At 38.7% G+C, this 22,541-nt stretch overlaps 1 protein-coding gene across 4 annotated transcripts in view; it reads left to right on the forward strand.

The window, feature by feature from the left end:
* Positions 1-22,541, forward strand: part of LRRC56 (leucine rich repeat containing 56) — a 52,830-nt gene that overhangs the window by 4,367 nt on the left and 25,922 nt on the right. For 3 of the 4 annotated variants that reach the window (XM_060769531.2, XM_060769542.2, XM_060769561.2), the window contains exons 2-5: positions 1,678-1,927; positions 2,552-2,633; positions 9,236-9,402; positions 14,676-14,763. In XM_060769531.2, the coding sequence (XP_060625514.2) occupies positions 2,576-2,633; positions 9,236-9,402; positions 14,676-14,763 (313 nt within the window). In that variant the 5' untranslated portion in view covers positions 1,678-1,927; positions 2,552-2,575. The remainder of the gene's footprint in view (positions 1-1,677; positions 1,928-2,551; positions 2,634-9,235; positions 9,403-14,675; positions 14,764-22,541) is intronic. The other variant, XM_060769552.2, reaches the window with a different exon arrangement.

Consider the following 22,541-nt stretch of genomic DNA (forward strand, 5'->3'; position numbering starts at 1 on the left):
GAGTTTGGGAGTTGTAGTTCACCTACATCCAGACAGCACTGTGGACTCAAACAATGATGGATCCGGACCAAACTTAGCATAAGCATTCAATACGCCCAAATATGAACACAGATGAAGTTTGGGGAAAATAGACCTTGACATTTGGGAGTTGTAGTCACTGGAATTCACAGTTCACCAACACTCAAAGAGCATCGTGAACCCCACCAATGACAGAATTAGGGCAAACATGCCACACTGAACCCCTATGGCCAAGCATAAAGAAGGGGGAGGAAGGAGGGATGCCAGAGACAGAAAGAGAGAGGGAAAGAGGGGAAAGGAAGGAGTGTGAGAGAGAGAGAAAGAGGGAAAGAGAGAGAGAAAGAGGGGAAAGGAAGGAGTGTGAGAGAGAGAGAAAGAGGGAAAGAGAGAGAGAAAGAGGGGAAAGGAAGGAGTGTGTGAGAGAGAAAGAGGGAAAGAGAGAGAGAAAGAGGGGAAAGGAAGGAGTGTGAGAGAGAGAAAGAGGGAAAGAGAGAGAAAGAGGGGAAAGGAAGGAGTGTGAGAGAGAAAGAGGGAAAGAGAGAGAGAAAGAGGGGAAAGGAAGGAGTGAGAGAGAGAGAAAGAGGGAAAGAGAGAGAAAGAGGGGAAAGGAAGGAGTGAGAGAGAGAGAAAGAGGGAGAGAGAGAGAGAAAGAGGAGAAAGGAAGGAGTGTGAGAGAGAAAAAGGGGGAAAGAGAGAAAGAGGGGAAAGGAAGGAGTGTGTGAGAGAGAGAGAGGGAAAGAGAGCGAGGGAAGGAAGGAAGAGAGGCCAGGCAGAGAATTCAAAACTCTTACTAAAGGCCACAGCAACGCGTGGCAGGGCACAGCTAGTGTGTTAGAAATGAGTTCAAAATGATTGCTGTAGATCAGTGGTTCTCAACCTTCCTAATGCCGCGACCCCTTAATACAGTTCCTTATGTTGTGGTGACCCCAATCATAAAATTATTTGCGTTGTTTCTTCATAATTGTAATCTTACACCAATTAAGAATCATAATGTAAATATCTGATATGCAGAATGTAATTTCATTCATTGGACTAAATTCTGCACAAATATCCAATACGCCCAAATTTGGATACCAATGGGGTGGGGAGGGATTGATTTTGTCATCTGGGAGTTGTAGTTGATGGGATGTGTAGTTCACCTACAATCAAAGAGCATTCTGAATTCCACCAATGATGGCACACAGAGCTCCCATGACCAACAGAAAATACTGGAATAGTTTGGTAGGCATTGTCTCTGAGTTTTGGAGTTGTAGTTCACTTACATCCAGAGAGCACTGTGGACTCAAATAATGATGGATCTGAACCAAACTTGGCATGAATACACAATATGCCTAAATGTGAACACTGGTGGAATTTGGGGGAAATAGACCTTGACATTTGGGAATTGCTGAGATGTATAATTCACCTACAATCCAAGATCATTCAGGACCCCACCAATGATAGAATTGGGCCAAGCCCCATGACCAACAGAAAATACAGTGTTTTCTGATGGTCTCTGGTGACCCCTCTGACACCCCCTCGTGACCCCCCCCCCAGAGGTCCCGACCCCCAGGTTGAGAAACACTGCTGTAGATATTTACTGATGTCTGACAATTGTCTCTGCAAAATGTATATTAAAAATTGTCTTCATTTAAGCAATTTTTTTCTAATTTGTTGTAGGAAAAGGTTTTAATGTTTTTTTCAAGAAGATAAACAGTAACTGTTCAAACCAGTGTACCACAAATAGATTTGTCATTGAAGCACCATGGATGGTGTAATGAAAGAATGTGAATAAGCTCCACAGAAGAGTAGATAAAGACAGAGGGATCACAAACACAACTTAGTACAATGACCTACTGTATCACATGTAAATATTTGTCATCGTAATGATCATAGAGTGATTACGACCACCAAGAAGAAATAACCAGAGGTAAATACATCTCCGGAAACCTAAGTAAATGCATCAGTGAGACAATTGCTTTTATATTATTTATTAATCATTTGTTCAAGAGGTTTATCAACTGATGTTTAAAACCAAGGGATAATGCTGTAAGATAGGTATAGGTATTGAGATAAAAATTGCCATAAATCATAAAAGTCATGCATCCTCTTAAAGGGAGATATGTTTGAGGACTATTACAACTACTTTTCTTAAAGTGGTAATTATCTGGTAAAAAGTATTTTTCCAATTAGAAAATGCACAAAAGTATCAAAAATAATTGTATTAGTAATATACTTTATAAATGGCATATCATAAAAAATCATGGAAGGAAAATGTCCTGTCCTCTCCCTAGTAGTCTTCCATACTTGTAAATGACATTTCTGCAGACTCGGGATAAAACCTTTTTGACTGTGTTACATAGATGTATTATTTTAATTTGATGCTTCTCAATTTTACTCTTTTTTTTGTTGAGATTTTAGAATGTTGTATTGCAATTAATTTCACTTTTTACATGTAGTGCCTTGAAATATTCTTTAATATTGAGCTTTTTTCTTAAAGTAGACTATGGCTTTTAAAACCCATTACTTTGTTTCACATGTGTTTGTCTTATAGATTAAAATTATAGTCAAATGACACATGTTCCTTACTGGAATGTCCACTCTCCACCCCCATTTTTCATGGTCTGAGTCCAAAGGTAAATTTTATCCTATATGAATTTATTCTGCTGTGTAACAACTGATAGAGCCTACATATGCCTGCTTGAAATATGCCCTACTGTTTCAGAAAGAACTTTTTTTTTTACTGGAAGGGACTCCGGAGACAGAATGAATGTAGCCTGGCACCTCTTGAACTGCCATGGCTCAAGGCTAGGGAATAACCCTGGGAGTTGTAGTTTTACAAGTTCTTTAGCCTTTCTTTGGTGCCTCCCCAAACCCTAACTGAGGGTGTCTCTGGAGGGCTTTCATTTTCCTTCCTTCTCCTTGTTGCCCCCAGCAGCACCCCCAGAGAGAGGCACTTGCACCCCTTTCCCTGTCTCCCGGTGAGAATCTGAGGCAGCTTCCTCCTACTTCACCTTCCAAGGTAGACCACACCTTGAGGGGAAAGTGTGTGGGGAAATGAAAGCAGGGAGGGAGGGAGGTTATGCTGCTGAGAAGAGTGGGAGGAGGAATCTCCAGCAGCCACAGGGAAGAAGGGAGGGAAGGCTCGGAAAGAGAGGGAATGAGAAGAACCCTGAAAAGAAGCAGGAACAGCTGTATGCTGGGATGACAGCAGTGCATGCCTGCAGAGAGGATGCTGAGTGCCATCCCTGGCACACATGCCATAGGTTTGCCACCACTGGCCTATAGAATGCAACGTAATGCATAAATGTAGCTTAAAATGGTTCTTACCATTAGGAATTGATTGATATAACAGTAGTTTCCTGATGACATAATCATAAATCTCATCTGGCAAAAGATTGTATTTTTCCATAAGAAGAGGTTATCTATAGGGCACTTTCAAAAAATTATACTTAAAAATGCATTCACAGCTCTCCAGTGACTTACCAAACCAAACTATGTATAGTGTGCAGTCTGTACAAATTTCTGATCTTTTCCTTTAGACAGCTGCTATTTTTCTTGAAGTATGAAACTAAATAATTAAGTGACAGGGGAATACAGCAGAAACCCCTAGAGTAATGAATACATTATGTACCAAAGAGAGAGTAATGGGCTTTGAAAGTGATATTTTATTGCTGGCATATAGAACGGTGAAGAATGATTGCTAGTAATTTAGCATATGCATATGGTGGGAATGGAGGCTCCTGTGAGGCAAAAGTCTATGCTAATGACAGCAGTGCTGCTAGTAGGGTCTCCCCTGCTAGACAGGCTTTTGCTAAGGAGCCAGACTAACTGTGCCGAACAACTATTAGAAAGCACTAGAAGTAGGAGGTGACACTGGGGGAGGATCTCTCAGAGATGACAGTCACCATACCTAATTCTTCTCAGTGCTTCACAAAAGAAGACAATCCAAAATGAACTGAGAGAAAGTGCCAGGAGATGAGATTGCAAGAGTAGATAATGCTGAATAATCTACTGGCGTAGTACAGAGGACAACTACAAGTAGCTCTGTGACATAGGATGCAAGCACATTCAAACCAAAAGGACATTTAGCTGTTGACTTTCTCAGTGGTGAAAGAAAAGCATGAAAGTACACAATACATATTATAGCAATATAGAATATAAGAAGCATGAATCAGAGGAAGCTAGACATATTCAAAGAAGAAATGGAAGATATAAATATTGCATCATTTGTGGTGAGTGAGCTAAATTGGGCATCATGCTGTCATCACTTCTAGGCTAGTCTCTGTGGTGCATTTCTCAATGCCACTGCCTTGAGGATGGACCACATCTGATACTTCCCTTTTAATTTCACTGGCATTAGCCTTTAAACTTCTAGTTGGGGTAAGACCCAAATATCTCAGGAATTATATTAACCCGTGGACCTGTTTGAGCCCTGTACTCAGTGTCTAAAGCCTTTAGCTGCTTAAATACTCAGAAGGTACCAGAATCTGTTTGTTCTCAGAAGCTAAGTAGAGGCAAACCGAGGAAGAGATTTTGCTAGGATGCTGTAGCTGTATTCAGAGAATGGTAATGCAGACAATGCAGACAATTGTAATGCAGACAATAACAAACCTTCTATATATATGACAATGCAGAAATTATAAATAGAACAGAAATCTTTCATTCTGTTCACTTTGAGTTATCTGGAAAAATTGTTTTATAGTTTTGAACCCAAGACAATGCCACTAAAGATATATCTATATATATAAATTTGTTAGGGGCATCCAATGAGGAAACAAAACTCAAAACCCCCCCAACGAAACTTAACCAAAATTCCCATGCCCATAACACAACCCACAAGGTACAAACATATCTACTCAAAATGAAAAACAACACAACACACTCACACAACGGCAAAACAACAAAACTCAAAAATCCCCCAACGAAACTTAACCAAAATCCCTGTGCCCATAACACAACCCACAAGGTACAAACATATCTACTCAAAATGAAAAACAACACAACAACACACTCACACAACGGCAAAACAACAAAACTCAAAAATCCCCCAATGAAACTTAACCAAAATCCCTGTGCCCATAACACAACCCACAAGGTACAAACATATCTACTCAAAATGAAAAACAACACAACAACACACTCACAAAACGGCAAAACAACAAAACTCAAAAATCCCCCAACGAAACTTAACTAAAATCCCCGTGCCCATAACACAACCCACAAGGTACAAACATATCTACTCAAAATGAAAAACAACACAACAACACACTCACAAAACGGCAAAACAACAAAACTCAAAAATCCCCCAATGAAACTTAACTAAAATCCCCGTGCCCATAACACAACCCACAAGGTACAAACATACCTACTCAAAATGAAAAACAACACAGCAACACACTCACAAAACGGCAAAACAACAAAACTCAAAAATCCCCCAACGAAACTTAACCAAAATCCCCGTGCCCATAACACAACCCACAAGGTACAAACATACCTACTCAAAATGAAAAACAACACAACAACACACTCACAAAACGGCAAAACAACAAAACTCAAAAATCCCCCAACGAAACTTAACTAAAATCCCCGTGCCCATAACATAACCCACAAGGTACAAACATACCTACTCAAAATGAAAAACAACACAGCAACACACTCACAAAACGGCAAAACAACAAAACTCAAAAATCCCCCAACGAAACTTAACCAAAATCCCCGTGCCCATAACACAACCCACAAGGTACAAACATATCTACTCAAAATGAAAAACAACATAGCAACACACTCACAAAACGGCAAAAGAACAAAACTCAAAAAAACCCCAACGAAACTTAACCAAAATTCCCATGCCCATAACATAACCCACAAGGTACAAACATATCTACTCAAAATGAAAAACAACACAACACACTCACAAAACGGCAAAACAACTGAGCATGCGCATTGGCGCCCAGCCGCAAGTTCCATTGCGCGCGCACATGGCCTTCCGGCCAACGTTCCCTCTGCGGAAACCATGCCCACTCCAAGCCCCACCGCGCCACTTCCCACACACACACACCCCCTGCCGCACACACACACACAACCCCACGCTCCATCACTCCCCCCACCGCTGCACACACACGCAACCCCATTCCCCCCACCGCCGCACACACACACGCAACCCCAGGCTCCATCACTCCCCCCGCCGCTGCACGCACATACGCAACCCCACTCCCCCCGCCGCCGCACACACACACGCAACCCCACGCTCCATCACTCCCCCCACCGCCGCACACACACGCAACCCCACTCCCCCCGCCGCCGCACACACACAAGCAACCCCAGGCTCCATCACTCCCCCCGCCGCCGCACACACACACGCAACCCCACGCTCCATCACTCCCCTGCCCCAATCTTACCTCCTTTTACTTCAGGCCACCTCCAAACCCCACCCCGCCCCTTCCCGCCCTGTCAAAATCTAGGAAAGACAGGAAGGAAGGAAAGAAGGAAGAAAGAGAAAGGGAGGTAAAGAAAAAGGGGGAAGGAAGGAAAGTTAGAGGAAGAAGAAAAGGAAATAAAAGGAAAGATGGAAGGAAAGAAAAGAGAGACAGCAGAAGAGAAAGAAAAAGAGGGAAGGAAGGAAAGAGATAGAGAAAGAAGAGGAGAAGGAAAGATGGGAAGGAAAGAAGGAAGGAAGGAAGGAAGGAAGGAAGGAAGGAAGGAAGGAGGGAGGGAGGGAGGGAGGGAGGGAGGGAGGGAAAGAAGGAGAGAAAGAGGGAAGATTGGCCACAGCAACACGTGGCGGGTAAAGGTTGTTATTTCTATTATTGTTATTATGCTATTGTTCCTATGAGACCCTTTTAGGGGGAATGGGAGAGGTGTCAGGTCCCAGAGGCAATGCATTGCATTATTGTTATTGTTATGATGGTGGTGAAATAAAAGGAAATAAAAAGTGAAAGAAGGAAGCAAACAGGGAGGGAAGAAAGGCAAAGGAAGAAAGGGGGAGGGAATGAAGGAAAGAGAGAAGGATGAAACCAAGTAGTGAAAGAAGGAAAGAAAGAAAGAGGTAGAGAAGGAAGAAAGGAGAGAAAGGGGGAGGAAAAGGGGGAAGGAATAGGTAGGGACCTCTCTTTCATAATAGTCCAGATATCTACCTCAACTTTGATAAGCTTTACTATAGGCCACAGCAACGCGTGGCAGGGCACAGCTAGTATACAGGGTTAGTCAAAATGCGTAGGCCAATAAGCCATTCAATTGTATATATAAACCCTGATGTCTCTTAATTGATTGTATCATTTCAATTTATATCCTTATTTGTTAGCAACCTTGAGCTTGGTTGATTTTTATCACAGAAAGGTGGAGTATAAATGTCTAAATGAATTAACCAAACAACTAGATAGTGCATAAAATTATACACTGTCTTTATTTTCTTTGTTGGAGCTAAGAGTCTAAGAGTTCTGTTGGATTACAGAAACTGAAAATGACTTTTTTTTGTTTAAGAAATGATAAAATACTTATTTGCATACTAGTGCATACTTAACAGGGAAACGTTTTCACTTTAGTGATTTGCCAGGCCTTAATAACCTCAAATACCTATTCACTATTACTTTACATTTCAAAACTTTTGCCAGAAAGAATTCTCATTATCTCCTGCTAGATGTGCTAAAATTTATGTTGGAAATAGTCTTAGTTCAAAGAACGATTGCATCTCCATCTGTTCTGTTCTTGCCTGTAATAAGTATAATTGTCTTGAAAAACTAAAAAGTAACATTTTATTTGTCCTCTGTGTATGGGTTCTGAATTTGAGTGGTCTGTTTAATTGTTCACTATTAAATTTATATTATTGAATCTTCAGTTTTGGATTCGTTTTCTGGCATGAAATACTGTTCTGCCAACTAATTCATTTCTATAAGAGTTACAAGTAACAAATCGATATTGGAAGTATAAAAACCAGGAGCGTAACTTTGGATATTAAACCACAAATTGATCTACTTGTCAAAACCATAAGTAAGTGCTGCTCTAAGATATGTTTCAAAGATGAAAGCACATTTTGTAATGCAACTGCAGTATACTGAAGTGCTGAAATAAATCACTTTGTTTCTTTTTGTTTCACATGTGTTCATTAACTCTTTAGTGGCATTGTCTTGGGTTCAAAACCATAAAACAGTTTTTTCCAGATAACTCAAAGTGAACAGGGCTTTCTCTGTGGCGGCCCCCCGACTTTGGAATGCCCTTCCAAAAGAGCTTCGTCAGGCCCCTACTCTAGCAGTTTTCAGAAGGAACCTAAAAACTTGGCTGTTCCGATGTGCCTTCGCAGATTAGGAATCCCCATCCCAAGTCCTAGAAGCACTTTAGCACAACCAATGTTGCTGCACACCGCACTTTTAATCCTACGTTCCTCCTGCCATCTCAGCACTTTTAACCCCTGTACCCCATTGCACCGGCCGAACCAGTTTTAATAGTGTCTTGATGTATTGATGTATTGTTCATTGTGGTTATTTTGCTTAATTGTTTTGATTTGCTTTGTTTATTGTTGTGTTATGTTTTCTATTGTATTGTGTTTTGAGGCTTCGGCCCGTGTAAGCCGCATCGAGTCCTTCGGGAGATGCTAGCGGGGTACAAATAAAGTTAATAATAATAATAATAATAATAATAATAATAATAACAGAATGAAAGATTTCTATTCTATTTATAATTTTTGCATTGTCATAATAAAATGTTAGCAGAGTTTCTTTTTATAGAAAGCACTCAAACTCAGGTTGGAGAAAGTGCCAAATTGTCTCCCTCCACTTAAGGGAGATCACATTGGCCAACGAAAAAAGGGGTTGACTTTGTCATACCGTCTAACATTATGGGTCCTCTTTGCTCAACCATTGTGGATCTTCTTTCAGTCTTTTAACATTGTGGGCCTCACTGAATCCAAAGGGGGAGATTATATGAGCCAGCTCAATATTGATTGAAGGACCCAATCCAGGCCCCTTTAAGCGCATGGAAGGACTGTGCATGAGAAACATCTGCACCTTCCACCATCCCAGTATTTCATTTTGAGACCTGCAAGTGGTAACATTTTAGCACAGTGGATCTCTACCTGTGGGAAACCAGTATGGGAAAGGCTGACCTGCTATGAATGTAAGGTTTGGATTAGAAATTGGTTTTCTATACCACTGCAGGATTTTAGAATGACCCTAGAATTAGACTGATTCTGAAATACAAAGACTAAAAACCTAACTTCTGTTTTTGTGTTGCTGATATTTAGGGAACTCTGAGATGGAGCTAAAACGGCAATTAGAAAGATGTTTGAGGGCAGGGTCAAGAACAGTTCGAGTTACAGAATTTGATTGGCAAAGTCAGCTAAATCCAAGTCCATCCATTAAAGAAGAGGAGGAACAAATTGTGGATGAATATCTTTCTCCTGATAAGTTGGTAAGTTAATATCATGTTAATGGATCTATAGTGAAAGTCAATGGAGTGAAGTGGTTTGAGTGCTAGACTAGGACTCCAGGAGGCCTTGGGAAACTTTTACTGGGTCCAGCTTACTGTGTTCTTTGTGTTCAGAATAAAGAATATGCTGAAAATTTTCACTTAATATTTGCATAATATTTTTAGTCATAAAATAGCAGCACTGTAGAAAAAAATGAGGCAGATTCCCTAGTGGTTCTTTTGTTTTTACATTGTGCCATGCATTATTTACTTGCATATCAGTTAAAAGCTGAGGAAAGCTTAAGATGGGCTGATATCAGCGGAGGGTAGCTAGACAATATACTGCATTTGTTGGGATGAGAGTAGCTGAAAATATGCAAAGAAATAAAACAAAAATAGAACTGTACCAATACTCTTTGTATTTCAAGAATTTCAGCAAGGCTATTGTGGTCTCCCTCTCTTCAGTTTTCTTTTTAAATAATTAAAAGGAAAGAACTCATTTGCTTTTATTTTTAAATACAGTTTGATTTTGCTGTGTGAAATAATTTTTCTTGAGAAAATAACTGCCTCCAGGCAAAAGGCAGATGTCCTTTGTTGACTAAAGAACCAAACAAAAGATGGCAGAGAATTTTGATAAAGCATAGTATCAGAAGTCATGTTGGATTTCACTTATTGCACAACTGCTCCTGCACAACTTTCACTCTTTGTACCAGGGATAAAGGACAGGTGTTGGCATGGCTGTGAACAAAGAGGGGTGTTTAATCATATGATATGGGAATGTGATCAAGTGCAAGAATACTGGGAAATGATTGAAGGGGAAATCAATAGAATGTTAAATTTACAAATAGTAATAATTAATAGAAATGTACTACATGCATGGACAGGCATGTAGCCGGGGGGGGGGGGGGTTGGGGGCTTCAGCCCCCCCCCCCCCCCCGAAATTCTCATGGTGGTTCGCGAAAAGGCCTTACTGGTGCATTATTTAAACTGTTATGTTTATTCATATCATGATCTGATCACCGTACTCAATATATCCCATATGCATTGGGGTATTGGGGTAATGATACAAAAGGTTTGCTAGGGTAGACCCTCTTTCACTCAGACTCAGCCCCCCCCCCCCCCCCGAATCAAAATCCTGGCTACTGGCATGTGCACGGATAACAGGAGTGAAGAATATACAAAAGGAAAAAATGGTTGACAAATTAATCGTGTGTGCATAAATTGTTTTAGTGAGGGGTTGGAAAGACAAAACAAAATGGACGCTGATTAATTGGTTTAACTATATAGTTAATATGTTAAATGTGGAAATAGCAAATTGCAAATGGAATAATATAGATAAAATTGAAAAGATTACAACAACTAAGAGGATGTGGGAACCAGTTAGGAATTATTTAGAGAATGTGTTAAGATGTGGAGTAGAAAAATTAAGACTGAGACTGATATTTCAAATGTAACTTCTGTAGTTTGATGTATAAATGGCATGTACAAGGAGGGGAGGGTGGGAGTGGGAAAAACCAATAAAACAATTTTTTAAAAAACTTACTGCACAACTGTACCACTTCAGACTGAAGGTGGAAATTTTAATTAGAATTTTTTATTAATTTTTATATAGATTACAACGAAAGAGTGAGAACAATAAAGTATAGGAAAGTGAGGAAATAAAGAAAAAAAGGAGAAAAAAGAAGAAACAAAAAAATATACTAAAATCCCAAACAACCCCTAAAAAAAAAAATTAAAAAGGGAAAAAAATAAAAAAATCTACAAAATTACACAAAAAACACACAAAAAAAGAAAAGAAAAAAAACGAAAAAAAAACTGACTTCCATTCCATCTTCTTGGATCATATCTTCTTATTATTCAAAAATATAAAATAAGTTCAAAAAGAAATTGTCTCTCTTGTTTCTTATTTTCCCAAATTGTCCAGATATTCATGGAGGTTATCCCAATTCGTTCTTCTTAGTATCATACCTGTATTTTTCTTCAACAAAAAAGTCAATTCATCCATGTCCTTTATTTCTCTGATTTTTTCCACCCATTCCTGTACGGGTGGTGCTGAGTCTTTCTTCCATTCTCTAGCAAAAACAATTCTGGCGGCAGTCGTCATATATGTAAAAAGTTTATCCTCTTGTTCCGTCAGTTGTAGATCTAAATCTGTAAAACCTAACAAATAATACTCCGGTTTTCTTATAAATGTTCTTTTTAAAATCTTTTGTGTCTCTTCATGAATTACCCTCCAAAACTTTACTGCTTCTTTGCAAGTCCACCACATATGGTAGAAGGAGCCAACCTGTTCCAGGCATTTCCAACACTTATCAGAAACTGTTTTATACATTTTAGCCAATTGTTTCGGTGTGGTGTACCATCTGTGGAACATTTTTATCCAATTTTTTAATTTTTTGTTCCACATCTGTTCCCACTCCCTCATTTGAATTGGTCTTCTTAAATTTTGAGCCCACTTTATCATACAGTTTTTAACCTGTTCTTTTTCAGTCAGCCAGGTAAGTAATATGTTATAAATATTCGATATCACTTTCTTTTCTAATTCTGATTCTAATTCTGATTCTAATTCTAATTTCTGAAGGTGGAAATTTTAAAAATAACCCCAAGAACACATTTTTATAGTATAAAACAATATTTCAGGAGAAAAATATAAACATTAAGTAAATATAAGGCAAATGCAGTACACATAATAAAGCTACTAACCTACCGAAGTAATGTTCTACACTACGAAAAGAATGGGAAGAAAGACCACTGACTTCTGGATTCCTGGTAAAGGATTATAATTGTCCACTTATTATAATTCCACTTAATCACTCAATCCTACAGTTCTTGAAATCCTAATGTGGATAATCTCCCTCACTAACCCCTATAGGCAACAACAATTCCCATATTTTATAAAAAAGTCACGAGTTTATTCACCTCTGTCAATTTCAGCATCCAATCTTCTTAGGTGATATAGCTGTATCCTTCCATTTATACATAAAGCAGTCTGGCAGCCATAAATATATTTTGGGAAAATATAAAAATATCCATCAAACCAAAGAACCCAGGTTTCATACGAATTTTTAATTTGAAAGTGTCCTCCATCAAACTGTGGATCTGAGTCCAGAATTTCTTATCACTGCCCATCATGTATGACCGTGGATTGCCTCTTAATGACTGCATTTCCAACATACATTACTGGCCCTTATATGCATGTATTTAATCTTTCTGGTGCCAGGCATCAGTTTATCATCTTGTACAAACTTTCCAAAGTTGAAATGTTTTCATGTTCTTCTCTGTTAAAGGAAACTGAAAACTTTTCATTATTTCATCTAACAAAACTAATAAAAGTATTCCAAATTTTTGATCCTGGTGTGATTTCTGAAACATTTCAGCCAAGTCAGAGTTGTGTTTGGTGAAGGTTCAGCTTCTGTGGTTTAACTGTTCAGTGTTATCGCTGACAGTTACGTTATTTTTTAACCAAATATGGACTTTCATTTATCCTGAGAAGTTCTTTATGAGTTGGCATTGTTGGAGCAAACACTTCCTCCTTTAAAACTGTAACATTGTCAAGGAAACACAAGCTATGTTTGCTACACCCTTTTAATGTTCATGATGAAGCAGCTGCTTTCATGTTGTTAACTTCCCTTGGCTTTTTTCAAGTATATAAATAGTAGTGCTGTTCAAATAAATGATTACAAACAAATTTTCACTCTGCCTTTCTAGTAGTTGGATCTCCTTAATGGTTGAGTTGCAGAAAGTATTTTTTCCTCAGCACATTTATACCATATTTCTTAACTTGTTTTGATATCTGGGAACAATTTCTTTCTCTTCTAGTATTTCACTAAGAAAAACATTTTGAAATCTTGTGTGCCTGTATTTCCTTTCTTCTTTCAGTACTTTGGGTCCTATTGCTCCTCACTCTTGGGTGTGACCATTTTTTTTAAAACTGATATACTTGATAAAGTTTGCTGTTCCATCCTACAGTTGAGTGTCTGAAATCTTGTTGTTGACTCTCCATAGTGCTGTATACTGAATGATCCCCCAACTGGGTTTCAGTCAGATGGGTTAGACTGTAACCTTTATCATCCCAAATAATCATAACACAGTCAATAAATGGAGTTAATATCAGTATTTCCATCCAAAGATGGAATTCAATGAACTCTTATTGTTAAAAGCCCCATGGGAGGTAATTCATAGTAGATATATTTATTTCTAGCTTTAAAAGGTCTACTTTGAGTACAAATACCCTTGTTTTAGAAAGAGAGTTTAATGGGGTAGTGTTTAAGGAGATAAATGTTGGTGACTACTAGGGTTTCTACTGGTCAGGTCATATTAATTTTTCATAGCTTTTGTCCTCCTTTATGGAACAGCACCTCCCCCCCCCCCAATTTATTTTCTCCCACCATATCTGATATATTATTGGAAAGAATGTGAATCTATTAGGATGTGTTTAATTACACACATACACACATTTGGGCTCAAGACCTTAATACTCTAAACCAAGCATGGGCAACCTTTGGCCCTCCAGGTGTTAGGAATGGTGGGAGTTGAAGTCCAAACATCTGGAGGGCTGAAGTTTGCCCATGGCTGCTCTAAAGGCACCAATCTGGTCTTGGAAATTAAGCAGGGCTAACCCTGGTTATAACTTGAGACTTTAGTCGGTTTCTTTAATGGAATATAAAACTTTGGCTGTGTGATTTCTGCAAAGCCTTCAATTTCCATTTTTATGGGGTGAAGACCAATGCTAAGGCATCTTCAGAAAGAAAAAAATGTGATAATCCTGATGTGCTTCTCATCATAGTTGTGATACTTTCTCCCTTATTTTTGCAGGTTATGTGTTCAAAGATTATCAGAAATTTCAAATGTGGGAGTGGGAAAAGTATTATCTTCCAAAAGCTATTAGAATGTAATTCCCATCAGATCTAGCAAACAGTGATGTGAGGGATGATATGAATTATAGAACAATAACAGCTATAGGACTACACGTCCCACTTCCCTATTGTGCTGTATCTGTAGCTGAGCACTGCAGGCATTGGGATACAAAGTCCTTACCCAGCATAGCTATAGTGAAGTTGCCTGCACTTCTTTTTTACGTGCATTAACTTGTAAATTGCCACAGCACCTAAAATTATTGATAGCTGTACTCTTCACCCTTTTACTAGAAATCAAGTATTCAGTCTCCTCAGAGTCTTCTGCATAGACCTGAATTGCTCAGTGAATACAAGCTTCTTTATGGAATTCCATGATAAAGAATGCAAAATTTCATAATTACCCTTTTGTTATCATTGCAGAGAACACTGACAGGGTTAGATGATCTGCAACAAGTGAGGGTCCTAGAAATGCGTGTCGATACAAAAGAGAACAGCCTGGGAAACTTTGGTGAGAAAACATTTGGTGCTTACTGAAACCCTCATAGCCTTTTCTTAGCTGGAGTTTAAGCCTTCTTAATATCAAAGGGGTAGAAGCTCCCCAATTGGACTAGTTCCTGTTCTGTGTGGATTTTTAAATTTTCATTACTGAATGTTGATCACTGACAGATGAGTTACAGTTGTCCCTCCACATTGGCAATTTAGAATTTTGTAGATTTAATTATTCATGGATCCTTTTGAAGAATCTGTGATTCTATGGTCTGTTTTTTTCAAACTTTGGACCATAAAGACATGCTGGAAGACCTAACATTCCCAGAGAGGTGTTCTTTCAGGTTAAAAAATAGCAATTTCTTTATTTACAGTTTTCCCCTTTTATATGCCCCTAACCCTAGTGAGTGTGGAGGGCTGACTCCATATTCAAAGCAAGCTGAGTAAACTATTACTGTAAAATAATGGCTGGTAAACTCATCCATAATAGTACCAGACTTCTTTAAATAAGAACCACAAATCATGTTAGTCAGAATAGCGTGCCTTCAACTTAATTTGGTTTTTACCTTCTGGCAGCTTCACTAAATAGATTGTATGTCTGAGGCTGCCTTCCTTCTGGATTAAAAAAAATGACAAAATGATCCTGGCTCATTCTTGAAAATGAAAATATCATAGTTGTCAAATTCACATATGCAGAAAAAATATTTAACACTCATATTCTAAGTCCATTCTATTTAGTAGTTTGCTTATTTATCCTGTCAGTGTACTAAACCCAGGGTTGTATCAAACATGGATAGTAACAAAAATGAGAATTGGGAACAGTGCTTGAGATACTCCCCCTAAGACTAGGCTATAGGGAGTGAGATCCTCTGGAATGATATTAAAAATGGACTGCCAAGACTTCTATGTGGCAAAGACTATTCAGGCATTATGAATAATAAGTGTACTAAATGATAAAGCAGTAAGGCATCTCAAGACGGTAATTGTCACTTAGTAATAATAAATGCTGCCTGTGAGCTATTTACATAGGAATAAGTTTAACTGAAAACATGGAGGGCACTAAATACACATTGAGCTTTTAATAGACTTTATGTTAAAAAATGTCAGAATGATAATTAATAGGAGAAGTAATTTGTCCCTCTTCCAAGTATCCGTAAGTAGACAAAATTAATAGCAGCCTACCTGCCAATGTTGAACTATTTCAGCTTAAAAACATTTCCAGGGTCTCTGGCTACAGGTGGCTTCAAGGCAATACTGCCCACCTCTAGCATAGATAATGCTGTTTGGTGTATACAAGTGCAATCACTCTTCTCTAAACAGTGATATTAGTATACATGATCACAGTAATGATAAACAGTAGGTTTTACCACCAGTGTTTATGTGTCCTGTACTGTGAGCAACAAACATACTTAATAATATGAAGCAGTAGGTTTTCTAATTACACACAGTTACTTTGTCCTAATGTTAACCTGTTAAGTGGGAATCCAAGAGAGTCGCTGGCCATTTTTGTTGTTCTGATATCTTCTTCAATCACTTTTGATAATTCAGATATGTGTGTGGGAGTATATTTGGGCTTGTTTCCATTTCAAAATGGTTCAAGGATCATGCAAGTTAATGTGTGACATGAATATCTAGTGTTAAGATTATTTCAAAATAACCTTTACATTTGTGCCAGCGCTAAGCTGAGGTATTGTGCAGTGCCTGTCTTTCCCTGCCATTATCCCCCTCTCCCAAGATGGTCCTTAGGACAAGCCAAAGCGTTATAGAGAACATGTTAATATTAAACAAGAGTCTCTGTAAAATTGTGTACTCTGCACCATATATTAGTATATGACTTTATACATTGCATCAGTAAGTTCAAAAGTTGGTCACCTTTAACAGGAATATATAAACATAAACAAAGTATTATGGTTCTTTGCATAGAAATATCCCAGGTACAGATTCTCAGTTTACCAGATCCCTCCTAGCTAGGCATGAATGGCACTTTTTCCAGCTAGGAAAATAGGCATTATATTGGATATATGTGAACTCTTGTAAATTCATTTTGATATTAGCCATGTGACTGTCAAACCCAATGGTACCAAGCAGGGCCGTAGCCAGAAAAAAATTTCGGGGAGGGTTGAGAATTTGGGGGGGGGGGGTTAAAATTTCAGGGGGGGGGAATTTTGGGGAGGGTTGAAAATTTCAGGGGGGGGGGGTTGAAACCTGCCTCCTAGCTCACGCTGAAGCAAAGAGCACAGCAGGGGACAGAGCAACCTTCAATAGCCTGCAGCTCCGCCCTTGTCAACCACCTCCACCAAGTCTGGCCTCCTTAATGAGAGCATTCAACACACACACCCCCAACTTGGTTGCTTCACTACATCGGCTATTGCTGCAAGTAATGGCAGTGTGAATAAATTGTCAATATTTGCTTGAGATAGTGCTTGCAGTTCTGGAGGGACTCTTAATTTTTTGCATCTCATAGACTTAGCATGGGGATTTCGTTAACCAGTTAAAATGCATGAGTAAACCAGGTTTTTTTAAAAAATCTGAAACATTTCGGGGGGGGGGGGGTTTGAACCCCTAAAACCACCCCCTCGCTACAGGCCTGGTACCAAGTCTGTTCAGCTTTTCAAACTCATATCTTCAGAATATCACCTGGTGAGCCATCTTTTGAAATCCAAGAGTTGTTGTTGTTGTTGTTCTATACCTTGCAATCATTTCTAACATAGGGTTTTCTTGGCAAGATTTGTTCAGAGGGGGGTTGCCTTTTTCTTCCTCTGTGACTGAGAAGGCATGACTCACCCAAGACCATTGATTTTCCATGGCTGAGTCATAATCTGTTGTTAAAAGCTCAAAGAAATTCTGGACTCTTTACTACACTGGCTCTTCAAAATGAGTCACTTATCTTTATATTCATTGTTGCTGTCATCCCTTATATTCTAGAGCAGTGGTTCTCAACATGTGGGTCCCCAGATGTTTTGGCCTTCAACTCCCAGAAATCCTAAAAGCTGGTAAACTGGCTGGAATTTCTGGGAGTTGTAGGCCAAAACAGGTTGAGAACCACTGTTCTAGAGGTTATGACTTGCTAATTTGGTAATCTTCGTGACAGTAAAGGTTCAGCCAAAGTTTGAAATGTGTTATTTAATTATCAAATTAGAATACCATTTTACAATGTTCTGTCTAAGACGTGTACAGCCAAGTATACCACTAATTTATATGTAAGATTAAAAGATAGGTTAAAAGGTTAAATACAGAAACTCAGTTCTATATAGCATATTAAACTGGATGAGTCTTTAGTTCAACTATCAGAATTTCCTGAAAATCTGTTTTAGATAAACTGCATTAAGTCAGATCCCAGGGCTGAAGTGGCTTTGGGTGACATCTGGGGTATTTCTTGATCCCATTGGCATGACAGTGAGGCTGAGAGGATAAATGTGCCTCATGTGAACAGGAGTATTTGTGGGTCTAAAATGATTGGAAAGCCTAGAGAAGACAATTATGCTGGGGAAAGTGGAAGGCAAAAGGAAGAGGGGCCGACCAAGGGCAAGATGGATGGATGGCATCCTTGAAGTGACTGGACTGACCTTGAGGGAGCTGGGGGTGGTAACGGCCGACAGGGAGCTCTGGCGTGGGCTGGTCCATGAGGTCACGAAGAGTCGGAGACGACTGAACGAATGAACAACAAAATGATTGTACCCAAGCATCTAGAGTCAGAAAACACATGTTCACTTGAAGCAACACATTAAGTTTAGTTGGTTGATTAGCTTTCTTTTTCTGCAAAAAAATAAAAGTAAAAATGCACGACTGGAATTTCTGTGTTTTACAAATGCTGTCCCTATTATACTGTATTATTACTGTCACTTCCAACTGGAAATCCCAAAAGTTAGGAAACAGACCTAAAAAAATCCTGAAATAAAACAGCTGTTTTTACTTATTTTCAGGGAAATCTAGTATTAGTAGTATTGTGAGGTAATTTTGTATCACAGCCCTCTTTCCCCCAACACTCTCTATTGAGAAGAATATTCAACTATGAAGGGCAATTCTGTGTCACCATATTGCTTGGATGCTTTAAAGCAAATTTCCCACAAAATGGGGAGTTGTCTGCTTGTTTTCGTATCTATTACATACCTTTTGCAGAAAAAAAGCGGGGAAAGGCATGTACCACATGTTCTGTTGAATGGTGCAAATATATACTAATTCTTTGAATAGCAGGCCTCCGCCAGCAATAAGTTGGTGAAAAAAACTGTCTTGCTCCCCATATGCTGACAGAATGGATAGTTATCTCTGAACTCTGCCTGTTCATCAATGGTTGGATCTGTTCCTGGTGTATTGCATTCGAACCTTCACAACACACAAATCCTGAAATGGAGCCTATTTATCAGTGGCCATATGCATGCCTCTTGCTTCCCTCCACAATATTTCTTCAGGCTGCCTGTTGTTCAGAAGTTGCAGTACTTTAATACTGAATGCTACAGTCCTTCCAGCAGTAGGCCAGTGTCTTCTGTACATTGCCTGATGCATGCCTAAAATGCCTTTATTTCAGTGTAATCAAAAGGGGGGGGGGGTTGCAATTTTTGATAGGGTTCCTCTCATTCCAATCTCTGCATGCCCACCATACCTCACTGTTTGCATCATGGATATGACAAAGAATGTTTTCTATGAGGAGCACTTCAGAGATTTGCAGCACTGTTTTTTGTTTGCATTCCTGTTTTGGCCCTGAGCATTCCCAAATTACATCTTGGGTTTCATTACAGTGAGCTGCCTGTGATTGCACCAAATCCTTCCAGTCCAGGCTTTCTCTGCTTGATTCTTCCTGGAGAGGGCCGAAGGATCATGCATTTGCTACCCACCCACCTTTCAGCATAGGAAGGAGTTGTTTCTCATCTGAATGTTCATATCAGCTTCTTTGCATCATGTTTCAAAATGGCATAGGGTATTTTTGTCCAAAAACAATTACATTTTATGGAACAGAATGTATTCCCATAGCAAACTGAAACAGACATTTTTTGTACCAGATTTTTTTTGGCTGTGAAGAATATTGTTCATGAGCAGTGCCTGAAACCCAGGGACATTGTTTAAAATGCTTGCAGTAAATGTGTCTACTTGTAGATTTGATTCTATTTAAATGCGTGTTAACTTCTACAACAAAACCTGACTCAGAGGGCCTAAAAATATTAACTACTGTGATTAAAGAAGGGGGGTTTTATTGAAAAAGGATTAAGTGTTAAGTTCATCATTAACAATTTTAAAAGACCTAAATTGCATTATAATACTACACTCAAAGGCTTACCACAGTAAAAGGAAGAAATCCCATCTATTATGTTACTTCTCTCCCCCTTCATTTGACACTTTGGCGAGAAGGAATTTTACAAAATCCTATTTCTCACCAAGCCCACTAAATCTCCTTCTCTTTCCCCTTTCCCCTTCTGTAAAGGCATATCATCACCCCCTCCAAATAAAAATTATTTCTGGAAACACAATTTTTTATTTATTGCCCAATTCAATTTCTTGGAAAAGTGGTTTTAATCCACTCAGACATTTGCAGCTAGCAAGGAAGGGAGAAAGAATGAAGGAAGCAGGGTAGGCAATTTGGCAGACTGTAACTCCAGGGATGAGCCAGCCCAAGCTTTAAGATTCTCAGGAGATTCCCTTTTCTCAGCCCACCACCACAAAAGAGATAGTTCAACTCTATAGTATTCTTGGATCAGAAGTCCTTCATTTTAGTAGGGCTTACTGTTATTTGTGATTTCATGTATCCATGTTAAGTACCGGAATGTCTCCACGATGAATTTGGAGGTTTTGTTGTACAGAATATTTCCTCTGGATGTTCTGTGGAAAGGGCAATGCCATGTGGATGCTTTGAAAACTGTGAGACCTTTAGCAACAGATGTAACAAACCACAGGATATTTTCTCTGTGTCCCCTCTAATCTCATTGTTTTATTTCATACTTTTTGAGATATACTATTTGTTACATGAACCACAACAAAGTTCCAGAAGTAACAGTTTCTGTTTGGTATCTGGTTTAAAGGAGAATCATAGAGATGTCAAGATGACTAATGTCCTTCTATGTTGTCCAGTTTTTGGTGACCTAACTCTTATGATGCACCAGCCCTAGAGGGCTTTTTCAAAAGTAAGAAATTGTTCTTTAAAATTCAAGAGAACAGTGTTTGGAAAAAGAACCATTAAATGCTTTAGTCTTTAGCACTGTGGCTCATTTTATTAACTGGTAATTTAATTCTAGAGAAAAATTATTGGTGAAACTCCAACTAAGTCCATCATTTTAGTTAAATACAACTGCTATTAAGCTGGCACTTTAAATTGGCAAATTTCTAAGTTAAGTGATAACTTCATTTTAATTTGTTAGTTCCTTTTACACTAAGAGATGAGTTTAAGACTCTTGGGTTCTCCTTCCTTCCCTCCTCCCATTTGGAATTACATGCTGTGCCATTTTATTGATTGCTTATTTGTGTAAATTTGCATGTAAATGAAAGCAATAACTCTGAAGGAAGCGGTTTTGAGAACATTACCCAGACAATGGGCTGAATCCAACATTACGCAAACCAACTTCCAATAATGCATTGGGATGTTCACTTCCCCTCCTCCCCAAAGTTCCTTAAAACTGCTGTGAAGGGTTATTCATCAGATGGAGAGGAAGGTAAATGAGGAGCTGCAGGTGCAGGATTCAATGTCCCAGCACTCACCATTCCACTGGCAGAAAGGCAAAATTGGTAGAACAGATTGCAAACTTAAAAATAACAGGAACACCATTTTGCAATATTTCATTGTACACCTGCAACTTGATTTTCAAACAAAGTTATGTATGTTGTGGACTATAAAGTCAAAAATGCTAGACTGGAAGAGTTACATAGAATCAGAATTGGAAGAAGCCTCATGGACCATTGTGCCCAAAACCTTCCAGCTAAATTAGCCCTAACTGGTAGCGCTGCAACGTCTTTTTGAAGATGTCCAGAACAGGAGACCCACCACCACTTTGGTAGCCAATTGGTTCCATTGCCAACCACTCTTACTCTCAAGGAGTTCCTTTTAATATTTAATCAATCTACTTTTTAAAATTTTCAATACATTAAATTGGTCCTGTCCTCTGGATTTTGCATACATAATGTTAATTTAATCAGAATCAGGAGAAAAAACTGTACAGGATTTCAATTTAATAGCCATTTTTATACATTTAGTTTCAATTTTATTAGACCCTAAAAATGGCATTTTCTTAAATGTCGTGTGCACGTTGACTGTTCTACCTTTCAGATAAGGAGGTTTAGATCAGCAACTATTGCAGTTAAAGACCTCAAATTTTGGAAACTTAGTTTAACACCTGACTGGTACTTCAGCTAAAAATTGAACAAAATTGGAGAACATGATGGTGAGAACTTAAAAAAATTAAACTACTTGGTATTGAATGACCCATATACAAGTCTGTTTGCAAGTTATCTTGATGACTATATGGGTGTGTCTGTGCAAACGCTCTACTGTTGTTTTTTTTTTATGTTCCTATCCATTTAAAATAAAAATAGCAACAACAAAGCCTTACTAAAATCCTGTTTCACTTGAGGCAAAACCGGGCTCTCTAACAGCAACCCCTTTTGCAAGCCATCTGTGGGAGGAGAACTGACTTTAGCCAAAACAGTTGTTTTCAAACAACTTTTAAAATGTTGCTACTTGTAATGTCAAATAGAGTCCTGGTAATCTTTTTCTTTCTATTATTCTTCAGAGAAAGTACTTGCACCTCAGGAATCAGCCTAACACAATGGGGAACCACTATTTTTAGAACAATTATGGTCCCAACGACAATGAAGTCA

Source organism: Anolis sagrei, chromosome 1 (assembly GCF_037176765.1).
Source record: "Anolis sagrei isolate rAnoSag1 chromosome 1, rAnoSag1.mat, whole genome shotgun sequence".
NCBI classification, from domain to species: domain Eukaryota; kingdom Metazoa; phylum Chordata; class Lepidosauria; order Squamata; family Dactyloidae; genus Anolis; species Anolis sagrei.